The 22,889-nt window shown below is 43.3% G+C and overlaps 1 protein-coding gene across 2 annotated transcripts in view; it reads left to right on the forward strand.

Annotated features, from left to right (window-relative positions):
* The window catches only part of LOC129707613 (cilia- and flagella-associated protein 54-like), a 297,068-nt gene extending 274,524 nt beyond the window's left edge, over window positions 1-22,544 (forward strand). For both annotated transcript variants that reach the window (XM_055652738.1, XM_055652739.1), the window contains 4 exons: window positions 2,386-2,472; window positions 5,400-5,519; window positions 20,032-20,082; window positions 22,053-22,544. In XM_055652738.1, the coding sequence (XP_055508713.1) occupies window positions 2,386-2,472; window positions 5,400-5,519; window positions 20,032-20,082; window positions 22,053-22,508 (714 nt within the window). In that variant the 3' untranslated portion in view covers window positions 22,509-22,544. The remainder of the gene's footprint in view (window positions 1-2,385; window positions 2,473-5,399; window positions 5,520-20,031; window positions 20,083-22,052) is intronic.
* Window positions 22,545-22,889: the final 345 nt, after the last annotated feature.

Below are 22,889 nucleotides of genomic sequence, written 5' to 3' on the forward strand. Positions count from 1 at the left end.
ATGTTTCCCCCTCAGCTTCGTCTGGTCCAAGGAAAGCAAACTCAGCATCTTCAGTCTCTCTTGAGTTTGTTGGCTTTCAATTCCAAATTTCATTGATTCATGTAGTGGAGAAACAGTTTCTTCAGCCCATCATGTTGACCCTCAAGTAAATATTTACACTAATCTCATTTACGAGTGCTTGGACCCTAATCATTCAAGTGCTCATCTGTTCACTTCTTAAATGTATGAGTCTTTCCATCAGCTATGTGTGCCAGAGTCCACCTATCCTGTGGGTGAAAATATTCTTCCTCAGATTCTATTACCCCGTACACTAAACTTCTTACCCCGACCCTCTAGACACCTCTACTGTTTCACTTACAATCTTTCCAATCAGATTTCTGCTCTGGTGCGATACAGAAATGGCACTGGTTTTCTGAATGGGATTGTGATAAACTCTCTCTCTCTCAACCTTTTTGAACTAACCGCATCTTTCTTTCACCCCACTTAAACATATTGATCCAAATTGCTGTAACTTACCTGTTTGCCATAACTAATAGACATTACCTGCTACAATTATGCCAACATTTTAAAATCAGAATCACACTTTATTCACCAAGTAGATTCTGCAACATACGAGGAATTTCATTGGCCAGGTCAGTCATACAATTAAAAGTAACAGATCAGTCAAAAACACAATTTTAACATAACATCCACCACAGTGACTGCAACACATTCCTCACTGTGATGGAAGGCGAAATAAAGTTCAAGTCCTCCCCTTAGTTCTTCCTCAGTCATGGACCTCGAGCCTCCGTTGACGGGACGATCTAAATTCCCGTAGCCGGCGGCGTTCGGGCTCTCTGCGTCGAGGCGTTCAGCTCCCGCATCGGGGGGATGTCAGGTAGAATCTGCAATCTAAGGTAGAATCTGCAATCATGAGTCCTTTGCTTGCTCCTCCGTTTGGGTCTCTGGGCAAGTCTGACCTGCTTTTTCAATGTTACTCTGTCAAGAATGATTTTGTTATTGAGATAGTTCTTATTAATTTATCATTGACCTAAATAATAAGAATATGGCACAGCTGGTATTATGTCTGTTGTTTCAATGAATCATAGCAAGTTACACCATGGAAGGTGATATTTGTCCCAATGAATCCATGCTGGTTGTATGTCAGAGCAATCCAGCTGGTCCCATTCCCCTGCTCCTCCCCATATCCTTGCATAGTCCTTATACAGTTCCCTTTTGAATTGCATAATTGGAACTGCCCGTTAGCCCCAGTAAAAGCAGTGTATTCCACGCCCTAACCCTGCAGAATCGTCTTTCTAAGCATCACTCTAGATTATTTCTCCAATCTCCTTTGTTATATATTTTCTCATTCTTGGTGTCTCATCAATGGGCACAGTTACTACTCTGTCTGGATCCTTCACGGGTTTAAATGCCTCTGTCAGATCTCTCGTGGTCTCCACTGTTTCAAGGAGAAAACCCTCAGCTTGTAAATCTGTACAATAATTTAAAATCTAATTAGCAGATTATGTGTTCGGCACGGACTAGAAGGGTCGAGATGGCCTGTTTCCGTGCTGTAATTGTTATATGGTTATATGGTTATATGGTTATACAATAGTTCCCAGGAAACATTACAGTAAATCTCTTCTACATGGAACAATCAGTAGTCTGGTGAACCTTGTCTGCATCCTCTTCAAAGTCTCGATATCATTCCTTAAGTCCAGAGCTGTACACAATACTCCAAATGGGCTGTTGTAACATCAGTGGTTTTTAGTTTTCTAAATTTTCATTTCCTCTTTGCTTCCTCCATTCTAGCTTCCTGATTTGCACAAACACTTTTTTTTGGTGCCAAATAGGATGATCCAATACTTGATGGTCCCAGTTCTGTCAATGAGAAAACTCTTCAGGGATGTTCCAAGAAAGACTTTGAATCTCTTTTTATACATCATGTCATTATTTGCCCTCAGTCGGCTCTCAACAGAGTAGCTGTTTTATTAACATATTTTCCTGAAGTCAATAAAGTTTCATTATGAGCTGCCTGTGCTCATGGGGTTTAAGTATTTTCTTAGATGTTTGATCAAGAAATGCCTGTGATTTCTCACATGGCACTTTAGTGGGAAGTGGTGGGAGGTAGTTTTATGGGAATCTGTTAATCTGCAGGTAAGCAAATGAAGTAAACTTTTTTAAATGCATATGTGAAATAAGTAAATTAAATAAATTCCAAAAATAAATACCATCATTCTAAACCAGTAAATCAAAAGAAACATTCAAAATAAAAACCAATAATTCCCGCTGCAAAGAGGAGGTAATGGGTTCAAGCAGCCATTAATACCCAACAATTCTGTACAAAGAATCGATGCTTACTTCAGTTTGAAGCTTGATTTTAATCATGTATTTCTTGTATGACAGGCTTTACCACTGTTCACACTCTACCAATATGTTGTCACTTCAATCTGCCGTGATGTACAGAAGAGTGTTGAAGCAAGAATATTGAAGGTGAGTGAGTAACATTGCATTATGAAGCATGCATTTTTGTGTGAGATTCTCTTTAAAGTAAAGTGTAAATATAGAGCACATAGAACTATAGGATAGCTTCTCTGAATTTTCCACTAAAATTACAGTGACTTAATAAGATGAGGCAATTGAATCTCCGCTAGAGTTATTACATATAACCATATAATCATATAACAATTACAGCATGGAAACAGGCCATCTCGGCCCTACAAGTCCGTGCCGAACAATAATTTTCCCTTAGTCCCACCTGCCTGCACTCATACCATAACCCTCCATTCCCTTCTCATCCATATGCCTATCCAATTTATTTTTAAATTATACCAACGAACCTGCCTCCACCACTTCCACTGGAAGCTCATTCCACACCGCTACCACTGTCTGAGTAAAGAAGTTCCCCCTCATGTTACCCCTAAACTTCTGTCCCTTAATTCTGAAGTCATGTCCTCTTGTTTGAATCTTCCCTATTCTCAAAGGGAAAAGCTTGTCCACATCAACTCTGTCTATCCCTCTCATTATTTGAAAGACCTCTATCAAGTCCCCCATTAACCTTCTGCACTCCAGAGAATAAAGACCTAACATTCAACCTTTCTCTGTAACTTAGTTGTTGAAACCCAGGCAACATTCTAGTAAATCTCCTCTGTACTCTCTCTATTTTGTTGACATCCTTCCTATAATTGGGCGACCAAAATTGTACACCATACTCCAGATTTGGTCTCACCAATGCCTTGTACAATTTTATTACATCCCAGCTTCTATTCTCAATACTCTGATTTATAAAGGCTAGCATACCAAAAGCTTTCTTTACCACCCTATCTATATGAGATTCCACCTTCAAGGAACTATGCACGGTTATTCCCAGATCCCTCTGTTCAACAGCATTCTTCAATTCCCTACCATTTACCATGTACGTCCTATTTTGATTTGTCCTGCCAAGGTGTAGCACCTCACATTTATCAGCATTAAACTCCATCTGCCATCTTTCAGCCATTCTTGCAAATGGCCTAAATCACTCTGTAGACTTTGGAAATCCTCTTCATTATCCACAACACCCCCTATCTTGGTAACATCTGCATACTTACTAATCCAATTTACCACACCTTCGTCCAGATCATTGATGTACATGACAAACAACAAAGGACCCAACACAGATCCTTGAGGCACTCCACTAGTCACCTGCCTCCAACCCGACAAACAGCCATCCACCATTACCCTCTGGCTTCTCCCATTCAGCCACTGTTGAATCCATATTGCTACTCCTGCATTTATACCCAACAGTTGAACCTTCTTAACCAACCTTCCATGAGGAACCTTGTCAAAGGCCTACTAAAGTCCATATAGACGACATCCACTGCTTTACCCTCGTCAATTTCCCTAGTAACAATCTCTTCAAAAAATTCAAGAAGACTAGTCAAACATGACCTTCCAGGCATAAATCCATGTTGACTGTTCCTAATCAGACCCTGTTTATCCAGATGCTTATATATATTATCTCTAAGTAACTTTTCCATTAATTTGCCCACCACTGAAGTCAAACTAACAGGTCTATAATTGCTAGGTTTACTCTTAGAACCCTTTTTAAACAATGGAACAACATGCGCAGTACGCCAATCCTCGGGGACTATTCCCGTTTCTAATGACATTTGAAATATTTCTGTCATAGCCCCGGCTATTTCTACACTAAATTCCCTCAATGTCCTAGGGAATATCCTGTCAGGACCTGGAGACTTATCCACTTTTATATTTTTCAAAAGTGTCAGTACTTCTTTTACTTTGAAAATCATAGTATCCATATGGGATGTAATGTTAAAATTATACAAGGCATTGGTGAGGCCAATTCTGGAGTATGGTGTACAATTTTGGTCGCCTAATTATAGGAAGGATGTCAACAAAATAGAGAGAGTACAGAGGAGATTTATTAGAATGTTGCCTGGGTTTCAGCAACTAAGTTACAGAGAAAGGTTGAACAAGTTAGGGCTTTATTCTTTGGAGCGCAGAAGGTTAAGGGGGGACTTGATAGAGGTTTTTAAAATGATGAGAGGGATAGACAGAGTTGACGTGGAAAAGCTTTTCCCACTGAGAGTAGGGAAGATTCAAACAAGGGGACATGACTTGAGAATTAAGGGACTGAAGTTTAGGGGGAACATGAGGGGGAACTTCTTTACTCAGAGAGTGGTAGCTGTGTGGAATGAGCTTCCAGTGAAGGTGGTGGAGGCAGGTTCGTTTTTATCATTTAAAAATAAATTGTATAGTTATATGGATGGGAAGGGAATGGAGGGTTATGAGCGCAGGTATATGGGACTAGGGGAGATTATGTGTTCGGCACGGACTAGAAGGGTCGAGATGGCCTGTTTCCGTGCTGTGATTGTTATATGGTTATATGGTTGTAGCTATACTAATTTCCCTTACCTCACATAATTCAATATCCTTCTCCTTGGTGAATACTGAGGAAAAGAAATGCAACTTCATATGTCTATATTAACAAATCATGCTGTACAAAGAAAGTATATTAATGAGTGAGCATTCAGCAACCTGCTGGGAAACTATTTCTTAGTTTTCAACAATATAGCATACCTTATAGAATAACAAAGCAAAATACTTTCCAATGCTTCTCCATCTTTAAACAAAAATGGTTTTCATTGTTTGGTTAATAAATTGCTTTCTGGGCAGGATTAATAATCCTTATTGAATTATTCTTTTTGTAAGCATCTATATTTTCCATCACAAGTTATGATAGAACTTGTGAATGATTCATTTAAGGGCTTACCATCTCTATTTGTTTTTTGGAGAAGATAGGGCTTCTTGCTTTCCTAAACATTGTGAATTGGAATTTGCTGTGATTTAGCTACACTGTACAATTGTTTATATATTCATCACAGAATACATATTTTTATTTTGGCCAAATGAAACAGATGAGAGCTTTGACGGAGTTGGGACTCTTCGCAGAAGCTTTTGCTGAACACCATATCATGATTAATGGTGAAAAGATTCCATGTTTACTGTTGGGAGGTTTCAGACCTTCAGAGCCCATGGTAAGCAACAATTTTGCATCTATTTTCTTGCATTCATTGTATGCAACATTCTATCTCTACCTTCTCTCTTGAGGTAACACTGTGACACAAATTGTGTTTGGGGCATGAGAGAAATTATGTTCTCTTCAAAACTATAAAGAAAAGTAATTAACAAAGGAAGCTGGAAGTCTGTTTCTTTCATCCTATTCTGTGGGGAATGTGCTGAATGCAAAGAAGGTGAGTGATAGTAGTGCTGGAGTAACAGCAGTTCAGGCATTATCTCTGGAGAACATGGAGAGGCAACATTTCACGCCGGGACCCTTCTTTAGACTGTTTTGGGGGGGTGGGGGGGGGGGGGGGGGGGGGCAGGAAAGCTGGAAGGAATGTAGGGTTAGGTCAAAGTCTGGTAAGTAATAAGTAGATACAGGTGAGGAGTTGCTTTGAATTGCCGACGGTCAGACAAAAGCCAGAGATGAAAAGATAAAACATGTGGGATGACATAATGTTGAAAGAGGTGCAAGTTATGAAGCCAGAGGAAGGAATATAGGTGAAAAGAGAAAGAGGAAACAACGAAATATGTTTAGTTTTGTTTGTTTAGTTTATTGTTTAGTACCACCAGGGGCCCCGCACGATTAGCAGCCTCGCAACAGTCTGTCTGTTTTTTCGTCATTTTTTGGTTATTTTTTGTGTCTTTTAAAGTTTGTGTAAATGTTCTCCAGTTTGTTTTATGGAGGAAGGGGGAGGGGGTTGGGGGAAACTTTTTTTTCAGTCTCTTATCTTGCCAGAGATGCGATTGTTTTCCGGGTCGTATCTCCGGTCACTCTGCAGCCTAACACCGTGAAGCTGGAGGCCTTGCTCGGGACTGACTTTGGGACCCACCGCGGGGGTGTGGACTTACCATCAGAGCTGATCTCTTGCCTTGGATCGCTCCAACCGTGGCCTTTAACATCGCAGTCTCGGGAGAGACCAAGTCGGGAGCTCCAATGATGCAGAAGGTTCGACAGCCACGACCTAAGATCCCCTTGCTTGATCGTTGCGACGAGGAAGGCCCGCCGCCGGCTATGGGAGTAAGATCATCCCGTCAACAGAAGGCTTGAGACTCCCGACTGCGAGAGATCAAAGAAGGGAAAAGATTGAAATGTTTTTTGTGACTTCTCCACATTGAGGAATGTGGAGGAGTCACTGTGGTGGATGTTTATGTTAAAATGTATTTTGTGTGTTCTGTTGCTTATTAATTTGTATGACTGACTTGGCAAAGGGAATTCCTTGTATGTTGCAAAACATACTTGGCTAATAACGTATTATTGTATTGTATTGTATTGTCACTTGTGCTGAGATAAGTGAAAAACATTTGTTGCATGCACAGTGTACAGTGAACATTTGGGCCATCCACAGTGTACAGATACATGATGAAGGGAATAATGTTAGGTGCAAGATAAAGTCCAGTAAAGTCTGATTAAATATAATCTGATGGACTCCAATGAGGTAGATAGTAGCTCAGAACTGCTCTCTAGTTATTGAGAGGAGGGATTAGTTGCCTGATAACAGCTGGGAAGAAACGGCCCTTGAATCTGGAGATATGCGATTTCACACTTCTTTACCTCTTGCCTGATGGAGGAGAAGGGAAGCGGGAGTGATCAAGGTGAGACTCATCCTTGATTATGCTAGTGGCCTTGTCACAGACGGTGGTGAGTAAATAGAACACACTGGCAGAGGAGGTAGTTGAGACAGGTACTAAAAAAACATTTAGAAGACACTAGACTAAGTGGGACCATTGGGTCCCCAGTCACATGGGAGGCCTGGATCCCAACGCAACCCATTCCCCAATGCAATATTCCACCACTCACCTGTTCCACCAACGCAACGGCGGGAGCGTTCTATAACCAGGGGACGGGGACAGCTTCAGGCGGGGCCTGTCGGGGGCTGGTGGAGTTGTGTGTGGGGGTGTTTTGGGGGGGGGGAGGGTGTGTGTGGGGGGGTGTGTGTGTGTGGGGACAGTGTGTGTGTGGGGGACGGTGTGTGTGGGGGGAGGGGCATGTGTGGGGGAGGGGGTGGTATGGGGGGGGGATGCGGGGGAGGGGTGTGTGGGGGTAGCGGGTTGTGGTGGTATAGGGGGGGTGGGGTAAGGGGTGTAGGGGGGGGCAGGGGAGGGGAGTGTAGTGGAGGGGGGTGTAGGGGAGGGGGGTATAGGGGAGGGGGGTGAGGGATGGGGGTGTGTGGGGTAGCGGGGTTGTGGTATAGGGGAGTGTGGGGTAAGGGGTGTGTAGGGGGTGCAGGGGAGGGGAGTGTAGTAGGGGAGGGGGTGTAGGGGAGGGGGGGGGGAGGGGGGTGAGGGATGGGGGTGTGTGGGCTCACCGGTTCCTGGCCCTTGTTCTGACCGCACTCCTGGCTCCCGACTCACTCAGCTTCCCCCGTCTCCAGTGCCTGTCGCGCTCACAGCCCCCGCCCCCGCCCACGGAACACAGCACATGCTCCGCTGCTTCAGCTTTTTTCTCGGCGGCTTCTGGACGGGTGGCTGAATTCTGGACGGGCGGCTTCTGGACGAGCTCACGGACACAGCACGGTCTCCGGGGCTTTATTTTCCAGCAGGTGACGGAAGGAGCGTTACCTTCATGGTGACGACAGGCGAGACGACCAATCTGCTGATCTCATGATTTTTTTAAACCTTCATAACTTTTGTAATCCTCCACCGATCGGAACAAAACTTGGTGGCTTCGAGAAGAGGAGAACGGCGAGTAAGGTGGCGAGTAATCCTAGCGATATAGGGTAGCATTTTGCGCAGATTTAAATGCAATGCAGACTTTAAATACAAAGTTAAATACAAATACAAGATAGGAAGGTTTAGAGGGATATGGGCCAAACTCGGGCAGGTGGGACAATGTTGATGGGGCATCTTGGTTAGCATGGGTATATTGGGCCAAATGGCCTGTTTTTGTCTGGTATGGCTATGATACCTTGCAGCTGATTAAGTATTTAGGATGAGCATTGACAGTGGTAATGCAAAGGACTAGGATGAGACAGTGTTTCGGCAGCTATCGCAGATTTTGCACCTTGCACATCACTTCCTACAAGGCGAAACCAGGGGCAGCCAAAGCATCAGTGAGGCATCACTCCTGGATGAGTTCAATGGGTTCTATGCATGCGTCAACAGGAAGAACACTAATGTGCCATCTTGGGCCCACATCGTCCCAATGGTATTGCAATCCCAATCACCAAGGCCCACGTCAGAAGATACTTCAGGAAGGTAAACCCTCAGGAAGCATCTGGACCTGATGGTGTACCTGGTCGCTATCTGCGCAGGCCAAATGGCTGGAGTTTTTGCAGAAATCTTCAACCCCTCATTATTGAGGTCTGAGGTTCCCACCTGCTTTAAAAGAGCACCAATAATACCGGTGCCCAAGAAGAGTAAGGTGACGTCCCTCAGTGACAACTGACCAGTAGAACTAATTTCATTGGTGATTAAGTGCTTTTAAATGTTAGTTTTGACGCACATCAACTCCTACCTCAGCAAGAACCTGAACCCAATTGAGCCCAGCTAAAATTTGCCTACTGCCACAATAGATCTATGGAGGATGTAATCTTGCTGGCTCTCCACTACACTGGACCACTTGGACAATAAAAATAAATACCTTAGATTGTTGTTCATAGACTACAGCTCAGCGTTTAACATAATCTCTTCTAAACTGGGGCTTAACACTCCCCTGTGTGCCTGGGTCCAGGACTTTCTCACCGCCAGGCCCCAGGTGGTCAAGATGGGAAGATATTCATCCAACCCCCTCACCCTGAACACAGGATCCCCCCAGCGTTGTGTCCTTACCCCCCTACTGTACTCCCGGTACACACATGACTGTGTGGCCAGGTTCATCTCCAACTCCTTCATCAAGTTTGCTGATTGCATTGTGGTGGTGGGCCTGATCTCCGATAACGATGTGAAGGCTTACCGGGAGGAGGTGGCTGATCTGGCACTCTGGTGTCAGGTCAACAGCCTCCTCTTGAATGTCACAAAAACTAAGGAGGCGATTGTGGACTTTAGAAGGGCACAACATCCGAGGACATACACACCACATGAGATAAATGAGACTACTGTGGATAGAGTGAGCAGCTTTAAATACCTGGGAGTCTACATCACAGAGGATCTGACATGGACAACACACACTGCCGCACTGGTGAGTAAGGTAAGGCAGCGCCTTTACCACCTCAGGCAGCTGAGGAAATTCAGAGCCTTTCTGAAGACCCTTCAGTGCTTCTACTCTGGGGCTGTAGAAAGCATCTTGTCCGGCAACATCACAAACTGGTTTTGGAACAGGTCTGCGCAGGACAGGAAGGCTCTGCAGAGAGTAGTGCATTCGGCCGAATGTACTTTGGGAACTACACTCGCCCCCCCTGCAGGACCTATACACCAGGAGGTACAGATCCAGACCCAGCAACGTTATGGGGGCCCCATACCACCTCAGTGTTCCAGCTGCTACGGTCAGGCAAACACCTCCGCTGTCCTGCTGTGAAAACAGAGAGGATGAGACGGAGTTTCTTCCCACAGGCCATCAGGACTGTAAACTCTAATCTCACCAGGAACTAGTTTACTGTACTAATTTACTGTTGTGTTGTGTCTTTTGTAAAAAAATTATTTTCGAACATGTAAATACTGATTCTGTTCTATTCTCTTTTGTAGTTTTTTCACAATCCGCAAGCATTGCCACTTCATATGGACAATTAGGAGGTAGTGACCATAACATGGTCAGGTTTAATCTACAATTGGATCGGAGGTGTCAGAGTTACAGTTGAATAAAGGGGAATACGGGGCCATGAAGGAGGAGCTGGCCAAAGTTGACTGGAAAGATACACTAGCAGGGATGATAGTGGAACAAAAATGGCAGGTATTTCTAGGAATAATACAGAAGGTACAGGATCAGTTAATTCCTAGGAGGAAGAAATATTCCAATGGGAGAAAGGGGTGACCATGGCTGACAAGGGACGTCAGGGACAATATAAAAATTAAAGAGAAGAAGTACAACGTAGCAAAGATGAGCGGGAAGCAAGAGGATTGGGTAATGTTTAAAGAACAACAGAAGATAGAGAAGGCAGGTACGGGATACTGAGTTGGATGATCAGCCATGATCATATTGAATGGCGGTGCAGGCTCGAGGGGCCGAATGGCCTACTCCTGCACCTAATTTCTATGTTTCTATGTTTCTATACCAAAAAGACAATACAAGGAGAAAAGATGAGGTATGATGGTAAGCTAGCCAAGAATAGAAAGCAGGATAGTAAAAGCTTATTTAGGTATGTGAAGAGAAAAAAATAAGTTAAGACCAAAGTTGGACCCTTGAAGACCGAAAAAGGTGAATTTATTATGGAGATCAAGGAAATGGCAGATGAATTGAACAGGTACTTTGGATCTGTCTTCACCAAGGAGGACACAAACAATCTTCCTGATATAATAGTGGCCAGAGGATCTGCGGTGACGGAGGAACTGATGGACATCCACATTAGGCAGGAAATTATGTTGGATAGACTGATCGGACTGAAGGCTGATAAATCCAGGATACTTAAGGAAATGGCTCTAGAAATCGTGGAAGCATTGGTGACAATTTTCCAATGTTCTATAAACTCAAGATCACTTCCTGTGGATTGGAGGGTACCTAATGTTATCCCACATTTTAAGAAAGGTGGGAGAGAGAAAACAGGGAACTATAGACCAGTTAGCCTGACATCGATGGTGGGGAAGATGCTGGAGTTAATTATAAAAGATGAAATAGCGGCACATTTGGATAGCAGTAACAGGATCAGTCCGAGTCAGCATGGATTTACGAAGGGAAAATCATGCTTGACTAATCTAAAGAGGATGTAACTAGGTAAATGGACAAGGGAGAGCCAGTGGATGTAGTGTACCTGGATTTTCAGAAAGCATTTGATAAGGTTTCACATAGGAGATTAGTGGGCAAAATTAGGGCACATGGTATTGGGGGTAGAGTGCTGACATGGATAGAGAAGTGGTTGGCAGACAGGAAATAAAGTAGGGATTAACGGGTCCCTTTCAGAATGGCAGGCAGTGACTAGTGGGGTACCACAAGGCTCGGTGCTGAAACCGCAGCTATTTACAATATACATCACTGATTTGCATGAAGGGATTCAAAGTAACATTAGCAAATTTACAGATGACACAAAGCTGGGTGACAATGCGAACTGTGAGGAGGATGCTATGAGAATGCATGGTGACTTGGATAGGTTCGGGGGGTGGGCAGATGCATGGCAGATGAAGTTTAATGCGGATAAATTTGAGGTTATCCACTTTGGTAGCAAAAACAGGAAGGCAGATTACTATCTCAATGGTGTCAAGTTGGGAAAAGGGGAAGTACAACGGGATCTGGGGGGTCCTTGTTCATCAGTCTATGAAAGTAAGCATGCAGGTACAGCAGGCAGTGAAGAAAACGAATGGCATGTTAGCCTTTATAACACGAGGAATCGAATATAGGAGCAAAGAGGTATTTCTGCAGTTGTACAGAGCACTAGTGAGACCACACCTGGAGTATTGTGTGCAGTTTTGGTCCCCTAATTTGAGGGAGGACATTCTTCCTATTGAGGGAGTGCAGCATAGGTTCACAAGGTTAATTCCCGGGATGGCGGGACTGCCATATGCTGAGTGAATGGAGCAGCTGGGCTTGTACACTCTGGAGTTTAGGATGAGAGTGCATCTCATTGAAACATCTAAGGGGGTCGAGGAACAGAAATAAAATTTTATTAGGCAAGAAATAGTATTTGGTAGGCTAATGGGACTGAAGGATGATAAATCCCCTGGGCCTGATGGACTGCATCCCAGGGTCCTCAGGGAGTAGGCTCTAGAAATAGCAGATGCATTGGTGATCATTTTCCAATGTTCAATAGATTCAGGATCAGTTCCTGTGGATTGTAGGATAGCTAATGTTATCCCACTTATCAAGAAAGGAGCGAGAGAGAAAACGGAGTATTACAGACCAGTTAGCCTGACTTCGGTGGTGGGAAAGATGCTGGAGTCAATTATTAAAGATGTAATAATGGGGCATTTGGATAGCAATAAAAGGATTAGTCCAAGTCAGCATGGATTTATGAAAGGAAAATCGTGCTTGACTAATCTTATGGAATTTTTGAGGATGTGACAAGTAAAATGGATGAAGGGGAACCAGTGGATGTAGTGTATCTAGACTTTCAGAAAGCCTTTGATAAGGTCCCGCACGGGAGACTGGTGACTAAAATTAGAGCACATGGTATTGGGGGTAGGGTGTTGACGTGGATAGAAAATTGGTTGGCAGACAGGAAGCAAATAGAAGGAGTGAACGAGTTAGTGGGCAGATGCGTGACAGATGCATTATCAATATTACTAAAAGTCTGATCTTGATAGCCTTTGGCTCGCTGTGGCGAGATTTCCGAGAGAACGCCACCACCTACGGCCGTCATATTTGGCCACCTCGCTCAGAGCCCCCCTCCACCTTCCGGGACTGAATGGTTTTTCCCATCGGTGAAAAATTAGAGAGATGTTTTTTTTTTTTAATTTGCCATTCTCTCTGCTGCCCCTGCTGGTGGGAGGGGGAGGGGGAGGTACAATAAAACCCGGAAGTGGTGTGCCTCACTCAGTCTCTGCAAGATGGAGGAAGCCAGAGGGTCACGTCTCTCATGAGTAACACTGAACACATGTCTAATCAACTGTGAGTCCCTTTAATGTGGTTTCAAAATGAAATTATGGTTGCTTTGAAATAAAAAGGCACTGCCTGCAAATGGTGGTCTGGGTGCTTTGGCTTGAAGTTAAAAGGCACTACTTACTGCAAATGGTGGTTTGGGTGGTTTGGCTTGAAGTTAAAAGGCACTACTTACTGCAAATGGCGGTTTGGGTACTTTGGCTTGAAGTTAAAAGGCACTACGTACTGCAAATGGTGGTTTGGGTGCTTTGGTTGATGTTAAAAGGCATTACTGCAAATGGTGGTTTGGGTGCCTTGGCTTGAAGTTAAAAGGCACTACTTACTGCAAATGGTGGTTTGTGTGCTTTGGCTTGTAGTTAAAAGGCACTACTTACTGCAAATGGTGGTTTGGGTACTTTGGCTTGAAGTTAAAAGGCACTATTTACTGCAAATGGTGCTTTAGGTGCTTTGGTTTGAAGTTAAAAGGCACTACTTACTGCATCTGGTGGTTTGGGTGCTTTGGCTTGAAGTTAAAAAGCACTATTTACTGCAAATGGTGATTTTGCTGCTTTGGCCTGAAGTTAAAAGGCACTGCAAATGATGGTTTGGGTGCTTTGGCTTGAAGTTAAAAGGCACTATTTACTGCAAATGGTGGTTTGGGTGCATTGGCTTGAAGTTAAAAGGCACTACTTACTGCAAATGGTGGTTTGTGTGCTTTGGCTTGTAGTTAAAAGGCACTACTTACTGCAAATGGTGGTTTGGGTACTTTGGCTTGAAACTAAAAGGTACTACTTACTGCAAATGGTGGTTTGGGTGCTTTGGCTTGAAGTTAAAAGGCACTATTTAATGCAAATGGCGGTTTGGGTGCTTTGGCTTGAAGTTAAAAGGCACTACTTACTGCAAATGGTGCTTTGGCTTGAAGCTAAAAGGCACTACTTACTGCAAATGATGGTTTGGGTGCTTTGATTGATGTTAAAAGGCACTACTTGCCGCAGATGGCGGTTTGGCTTCTTTGGCTTGAAGTTAAAAGGCACTACTTACTGCAAATGTCGGTTTGGGTGCTTTGGCTTGAAGTTAAAAGGCACCACTTTCTGCAAGTGGCAGTTTGGGTGCATTGGCTTGAGGTTAAAATGCACTACTTACTGCAAACGGTGGTTTGACTGCTTTGGCTTGAAGTTAAAAGGCACTACTTAGTGCGAATGGTGGTTTGGGTGCTTTGGCTTGAAGTTAACAGGCACTACTTACTGCAAATGGTGGTTTGGCTGCTTTAGCATAAAGTTAAAAGGCACTGCTTACTGCAAATCACGGTATGGGTGCTTTGGCTTGAAGTTAAAAGGCACTATTTACTGCAGATGGTGGTTTGGGTGCTTTGGCTTGAAGTTAAAAGGTGCTATTTACTGCAAATGATGATTTTGCTGCTTTGGCCTGAAGTTAAAAGGCACTGCAAATTATGGTTTGGGTGCTTTGGTTTGAAGTTAAAAGGCACTACTTACTGCAAATGGTAGTTTGGGTGCTTTGGTTTGTAGTTAAAAGGCACTACTTATTGCAAATATTGGTTTGGGTGCTTTGGCTTGCAGTTAAAAAGAACTACTTATTGCAAATGTTGGTTTGGGTGCTTTGGCTTGAAATTAAAAGGCACTACTTACTGCAAATGGTGGTTTGCGTGCTTTGGCTTTAAGTTAAAAGGCACTACTTACTGCAAATGATGGTTTGGGTGCTTTGGTTGATGTTAAAAGGCACTACTTACTGCAAATGGCGGTTTGGGTGCTTTGGCTTGAAGTTAAAAGGCACCACTTTCTGCAAATGGCAGTTTGGGTGCTTTGGCTTGAGGTTAAAATGCACTACTTACTGCAAACGGTGGTTTGGCTGCTTTGGCTTTAAGTTAAAAGGCACTACTTACTGCAAATGTCGGTTTGGGTGCTTTGGCATGAAGTTAAAAGGCACTACTTTCTGCAAATGGCGGTGTAGCTGCTTTGGCTTGAAGTTAAAAGGCACTACTTACTGCAAATGACGGTTTGGGTGCTTTGATTTGAAGTTAAAAGGCACTACTTACTGCAAATGGTAGTTTGAGTGCTTTAGTTTGTAGTTAAAAGGCACTACTTATTGTAAATGTTAGTTTGGGTGCTTTGGCTTGCAGTTAAAAGGAACTACTTATTGCAAATGTTGGTTTGGGTGCTTTGGCTTGAAATTAAAAGGCGTTACTCACTGCAAATGGTGGTTTGGGTGCTTTGGCTTGAAGTTAAAAGGCGTTACTCACTGCAAATGGTGGTTTGGGTGCTTTGGCTTGTAGTTAAAAGGCACTACTTACTGCAAATGGTGGTTTGGGTACTTTGCCTTGAAGTTAAACGGCACTACTTACTGCAAATGGTGGTTTGGGTACTTTGGCTTGAAGTTAAAGGGCACTACTTATTGCAAATGGAGGGTTGGGTGCTTTGGATTGGTTAAAAGGCACTATTTACTGCAAATGGCAGTTTGATGCTTTGGCTTGAAGTTAAAAGGCACTACTTAGTGCAAATGGTGATTTGGCTGCTTTGGCTTTATGTTAAAAGGCACTACTTGCGGCAAATGGTGGTTTGGGTACTTTGGCATGAAGTTAAAAGGCACTACTTACTGCAAACGGTGGTTTTGCTGCTTTGGCTTTAAGTTATAAGGCACTACTTGCGGCAAATGGTGGTTTGGGTGCTTTGGCTTGAAGTTAAAAGGCACTACTTTCTGCAAATGATGGTTTGGGTGCTTTGCCTTGAAATTAAAAGGCACTACTGCAAATAGTGGTTTGGGTGCTTTGGCTTGAAGTGAAAAGGCACTACTGGAAATGGTGGTTTGGGTGTTTCGGCTTGAAGTTATAAGAATAGAATCTTTATTTGCCACACGACCAGGATTGGTGGTATTTGGGTTCGGTACATGATGGTACACTGCTTTAGCCACATTAACACTAATAACAACACAGATCACAGTAATAAAGTGCATCTATACCACATCACAAATCACAAATCTCACCAACAATTCATAGTCCAACAGACAAAGACCATAGACAAGGCACTGTATACATCAAAAGTCCTTAGTATTATCTGTTATTGGAGGGAATTTAGTGTTCTTATTGCTGAGGGGAAGAAACTGTTTTTAAAGCGGGTGGATTTTGTAGCAAGTGACCTGAGGCGCCTCCCTTGAAGGGAGAGATTGGAAAAGGTGGTTTGCTGGGTGGGAGGGGTCCGAGATGATCTTTATTGCCCGTTTTGAGATACGTTGGAGGTAAATGGAAATGGATTGAGGGGAGGGGAGGGGTTGATGATCCTGGAGGCCTGGGAGACAATGCGTTGTATTCTGTGTAGTGAGTGACTGTCAGTGTTACCGTACCAGGCTGTGATTGAGAAGGTGATGATGCTTTCAATGATGGATTGATAGAAATTGACCAGGAGTTGTTTGTGGACTCTGAACTTTTTGAGCTGTCTGAGGAAGTATAGGCGTTGTTGTCCTTTCTTGATGATGTGGTCTGCGTTGATGTGCCATTTTAGATTATTGCCGATATAGGTGCCCAGAAACTTAAATGAGTTTGTGGAGGTTATGGGATGGGAGTTGACATGGACCAGGGGTTTGGGGTTTTATTTGCGTCTGAAATCTATGATGATTTCTAAGGTTTTTGAAATATTAAGCTGGAGGTTGTTGTCTGCGCACCATTTGACTGTGCTGTCTATGCACTAAGGCACTACTGCAAATGGTGGTTTGGGTGCTTCGGCATTAAGTTAAAAGGCACAACAGCAAATGGTGGTTTGGGTGCTTTGGCCTGAAGTTAAAAGGCACTTCTGCAAATGGTGGTTTGGGTGCTTTGGCTTGAATTTAAAAGGCACTACTGCAAATGGTGGTTTGGGTGCTTTGGCTTGAAGTTAAAAGGCACGACAGCAAATGGTGGTTTGGGTGCTTTGGGTAACTTCCTGTTTGCACTGTATATTAATTTTAGATAAAACGCAACCACTTACGGCTGTAATTTTTGGCCATCTTACTCAGTCGCCCTCCGCTCAGCAGGTGCAGAGGATTCTTCCCATCAATGAAAAATAAAAGTGTTATTAGTGTTAAAAAAATTTGACAATCTCTCTCCTGTCAATCACGCCCTGAAGGCCACACCTTTTCCGGTGGGAGGGGGAGGGGTTATAAAACCCGGAAGTGTGGTTGGCTCAGTCTCTGCATGATGGGGGAGGGAGAGGTCACGACTGTCTGAGCTGTGAATCAACTGAACACACTTAATGTCTACTGAACTGTGAGTTTGGTGTTTTGTGTGGTTTTATGGTGGTTTCATCCTGCATGAAATGGTATGAAGCTGCATTTTAATTTGGTGGCCTTGCACCCTGCTTGAAATTTATATGAAACTGCACTTGAATTTGGTGGCCTTGCACCCTGCTTGAAGTGGTAGGAAACTGCACAAATTTGTTGGCCTTGCACCCTGCTTGAAATGGTAGGAAAATGGATTTGAATTTGGTGGCCTTGCACCCTACTTGAAATGGAATTTCAAGAAATAGCCATGAGTCAACTGCCAGCACACCAACTGTGAGTGAGCTGCCAGCCCATCATGCTTGAGGGACTGAGCTGCCACCCCAAGAACCCATACTAGCGCTCCAGAAAGCCCCCCCCCCCCACCGGGCACCAATATTGGAATTGGTGGAGAGGTGGAATATTGTGTTGGGAGATCAGCCCTCCCGTGTGAACATGGGACCCAATGGGTCCCACTTAGTCTAGTAATATAGATAAATGTGAGGTTATCCACTTTGGTGGCAAAAGCAAGGGGGCAGATTATTATTTCAATGGGGTTGAATTAGGTAAGGGGGAGGTGCAGCGAGACCTAGGTGTCCTTGTACACTGGTCACTGAATGTTGGCGTGCAGGTACAGCAGGCAGTGAAGAAAGCTAATGGAATGTTGGCCTTCATAGCACGAGGATTTCAGTATAGGAGTAGAGAGGTACTTCTGCAGTTGTATAGGGGTCTGATAAGACCTCATCTGGAGTATTGAGTCCAGTTTTGGTGTCCTAATTTGAGGAATCCTTGTGATTGAGGCAGTGCAGCATAGGTTCGCGAGATTGATCCCTGGGATGGCGGGACTGTCATATGAGGAAAGATTGAAAAGACTAGGCTTGTATTCATTGGAGTTTAGAAGGATGAGGGGGATCTTATAGAAACATATAAAATTATAAAAGGACTGGAGAAGCTGGATGCAGGAAAAATGGTCCCAAATGTTGGATGAGTCCAGAACATGGGGCCGCAGTCTAATAAAGGGGAGGCCATTTAAGACTGAGGTGAGAAAAAACTTTCACCCAGAGAGTTGTGAATTTGTGGAATTCCCTGCCACAGATGGCATTGGAGGCCAAATCACTGGATGGATTTAACAGAGAGTTAGATAGAGCTCTAGGGGCTAGTGGAATCAAGGGATATGGGGAGAAGGCAGGCACGGGATATTGATTGGGGACGATCAGCCATGATCGCAATGAATGGCGGTGCTGGCTCGAAGGGCCGAATGGCCTCCTCCTGCACCTATTTTCTATGTTTCTAAAGCAGGTACTTTCAACATTTAAGAAGAATTCAAATGAACAAGTTGAATTGTCAAGTCACTGGAGTTACAGGACAAATGTTAAGGAATGGGATTAGTATAGATAGATACTTTATGATAGGCATGGACATTGACTGAAGACCCTGTGCTGTATTGCACGTCTAAGGATTTGGATTGGCTTTGTTATTACATTTGCTTACAATATTCACATACAATTCCAAGTCTTTTGCTTCTTCAATATATATTCATGATATGTGTAGCTTAACTATATATTCAAAATATATTCATGAGTCTGTGGAATTCTCTGCGTCAGAGGGAGGTGGAGGCTGGTTCTCTGGATATTTTCAAGAGAGAGCTAGATAGGGCTCTTAAAGATAGCAGAGTCAAGGGATATGGGGAGAAGGCAGGAACGGGGTACTGATTGTGGATGATCAGCCATGATCACATTGAATGGCGGTGCTGGCTACCCTGCACATATTGTCTATTGTCTAATGTAATCTGCTTTCAGCATTGTTTTCATTGCACTAGTAAGTCATTTGTCTATGGGAAAACACCCAATCTGGAACTGATAATTTCCTGAGTTTCATCTTTACCCTTTGATGAGGCATATGTTTCTGATTTAAAGATTGTGAAGTTTACGGTTTCATTATATGTTCAGAGGTTTACAGATAATATATTAATTAGCTCTGTCTGTTCAAATTCTAAGAGATTTCATGACATTGCTCAAAGAGCACTCCTGCAATCCTGGCTAACATTACTGTAAATAATTTGTATCATTTATCTATAGTGAGACTTTCATTACAAAAGTCATGGTAATCCTTGGCTAAAAATATCTCAAAATATTCTACCATAAAAAATGTTATTTAATTTCACTGTATTGATTCCCATTCTTCTATTTTTTATTATAGTTTAGAGATACAGCATGGAAACAGGCCCTTCTGCCCACCGAGTCCGTGCCCGATCAGCGATCCCCATACATTAACACTACCTTACACCCTAGGGGCAATTTACAATCTATACCAAAACCAATTAATCTACAAACCTGTACGTCTTTGGAGTCTGGAAGGAAACCGGAGCTCCCGGGAAAACCCACGCTTTTATGTGGAGAATGTACAAATTCCGTACAGACAGCACCCATAGTCAGGATCGAACCCAGGTCTCTGGCGCTGTAAGGCAACAACTCTACCGCTGCTCTGCTGTGCCGCCCCTATTTGCCTTTTGTTCTCCTTGACATGACATTAGGCAGCTAATATGTTGTACTATAATCATGATGTAAATCTGGAGTCCTTTTTTGCTCGATAATAATAAAGATATTTGAAGTGATTAAAAAATGTTAACATCTCCCTCATAGGTTCAAATGAAGTTTAATCAATCAATACCACTTCTCAGCGATAATTTACAGGTAAGAAATAAACATTATTTAGGTAATATTTGTGGGTGTTTTTGTTGAACTATGAATTTACTGGAATTTGTTTTTGGGATGTTGGTGAAATAGCATGGTAGTATTTTTTTGTCCATCTTGAAATACACCTTAAGATTCACATTAGATTACGTTATTCTTGATTTTTCACTGGTTCTCTTTGATCATTTTAATGGCACCAACCAATTATTTACAGTTACATTTTATGTTACAATACAGTGATAAGATTACAATTTTTATTTTCTAGCTTACTAACTTGGACTAAAACTCCGATTCAATCAATAAACATCACTTGCTTGTTAGGAGTAGGATACATTGGATTAGTTAATTCCTTTGATCATCAACCAATATCGAAACATACCAAAAAGTCTGGATAGTGGATGTGGAGAGGATGCTTCTACTAGTAGAAGCCTCTAGGACCAGAGGCTATAGCCACAGTATAAAAGGACATACCTTTAGAAAGGAGATGAGGAGACATTTCTTTAGTCAGAGGGTGGTGAATGTGTGGAATTCATTGCAACAGCCGACCATGGAGGCCAATTCAATGGATATTTTTAAGGCAGAGATTGATAGATTCTTGATCGGTACAGGTGTCAGGGGTTATGGGGAGAAGGCAGGAGAATGGGGTTGAGCGGGAAAGATAGATCAGCCATAATTGGAAGGCAGAGTAGACTTCATGGGCCAAATGGCCAAATTCTGCTCCTAGAACTTGTGAACCTTTGACACTTGGTTGATGGGATGCTTAGAAGAAATAGTTGGAACTATAAAGAAGAATTCCACTTGGTGTGTAGTGAGCAGCATATCTCTGCTCTTCCATCTGGTTCATTCAGTGGCAACGCAACTTAAATTCAATCATCATCATAACAGTACCATTAACAAATTAAATTGGAAGCATGTCCATCCAATATTAAATATACATTAATTATTCAGACACAAGGTACTGTGGAAACTGGTTTACAAAGTACTGGAGTAATTCAGCAATTCAGGTAGCATCCCTGGAGAACATGAATAGGTGATGTTTCAGGTCTGAACCCTTTGTCACCTATTTTTATGAAATTGTTATTAGAAAATCAAGCCAGTTGGTGAATGAGTATTCTAGAATATGTCTGTCAGGGTATGATAATGGTCTAGGAGGGAATTGCAGATTCTGGTTTAAATCAAAGATAGACACAAAAAGCTGGAGTAACTCAGCAGCTTAGACAACATCTCTTGAGAAACCCTTCTTCAGACAGAGTCAGTGGAAATGGAAAGATTTTCCCTGAGTCGCTGAGTTACTCCAGCTTTTTGAGTCTACCTATGGTATGTTAATAGACAGGATACCATACTGTGGCCTTTCGTTATAAACATATCCACACATATCAAACAATAGACATTTCAAAATCTAGTAACACTAAAGACTTTTAACGTTTCTGACTTGTGGCCATCGAAAAATATCAGCAAGTTTAAACAGCTTGTTCACCATGTCACAAACTCCACAAACTATCTGGGCCAATTGATCCATGCTCATGTTTATAACACAGCAGAGCCTCCTCTCATTCCATTTACCCCTTGCCACCTTGCATCAGGGACGACAGATGGCGCAATGGGCTAAGTGTTCGGCTGGCGACCAGAAGGTAGCCGGTTTGAATCCCGCTTGGAGTGCATACTGTCGTTGTGTCCTTGGGGCAAGACACTTCACCCACCTTTTCCTGTGTGTAAATGTAATGTAATTATGTGAAGCACTTTGGGGTCAATGCAAGTTGACTAAAAATGTGCTATATAAATAAGATTATTATTATTATTATTATTATTATTATTATTATTATTATTATTATTATTATCTATATTCTATTTATTTGACCAAAAGATATGAATAAAAGCACTCCCTGTTTACTGATCTGGGTTGTGTTGCTTTTATGCTGATCAGTTATTTATTTATTTATTTATTTATTTATTTATTTATTTATCTGCAGGTGCTTGATGAGGTATTGAAGACAGAACTACCTTCGGCATTACACACACTTTATGGCTCTCGCCTTGCAAAAAAATTTGAACTTGGACGAACGTATCTTATCATCAAACTTGCTGAAACTATAAAGCACATCCCACAGTTGGCTGGCGGTGTCTGTTTAAACGCAGTGGGACAAGGGAATGCTCCAGGGAATGCTCCAGGCAAGTTTACGATAGCGGTTACGGACATGATTCAGCGCGATGATTGGAGGAGGGAGGTGTCGGTCAGAGGCGGAAGTAGGGGGGTGGGACTGCGGATAGACCGCATTGATTGGAGGAGGGAGGCATCCTGGTGGAGCAAAGATCATAGAGCGGAGCTTGAATTGGCCCGTTCATGGGGCCTTTCATCGCTCGGCGCGGCTCAAAATCGGCCGCGGGATCTTCCACCGCCCCACAGTCAAATTGCTGTGTCGAGGTGATCAAGGCTCCGGTTATTGAAGCCTCTGTTGGGCGATGAAAGATCCTGTGGCCGGTGTTAAGCCGCGCAGGGCGATGAAAGACCTTGCGAACGGGCCGATTGAAGCTCCACGATTTGGGGCGGACAAGCTGCTGTTGCTGGAGTTTGGAGTCAGTCATCAACCAGTTCAGCTCCCAATGTCCACAGCAAAGATCTTATAGCGGAGCAAGATAGGCTACTTCTGCTAAATGCAATGGGCTGACGTGTAGTACGCTATGGAGGGGAACGGCACTCCCGTCGGAGTGGCCCAGCCCGAGGGAGGAACGGCACTCCCGCTGGAGTGGCCCAGCCCGAGGGTGGAACGGTACTCACGCGAGGGCGATCCGGTCCGGGGGCTGGGACG

Source organism: Leucoraja erinacea, chromosome 22, assembly GCF_028641065.1.
Source record: "Leucoraja erinacea ecotype New England chromosome 22, Leri_hhj_1, whole genome shotgun sequence".
Lineage (NCBI taxonomy): Eukaryota > Metazoa > Chordata > Chondrichthyes > Rajiformes > Rajidae > Leucoraja > Leucoraja erinaceus.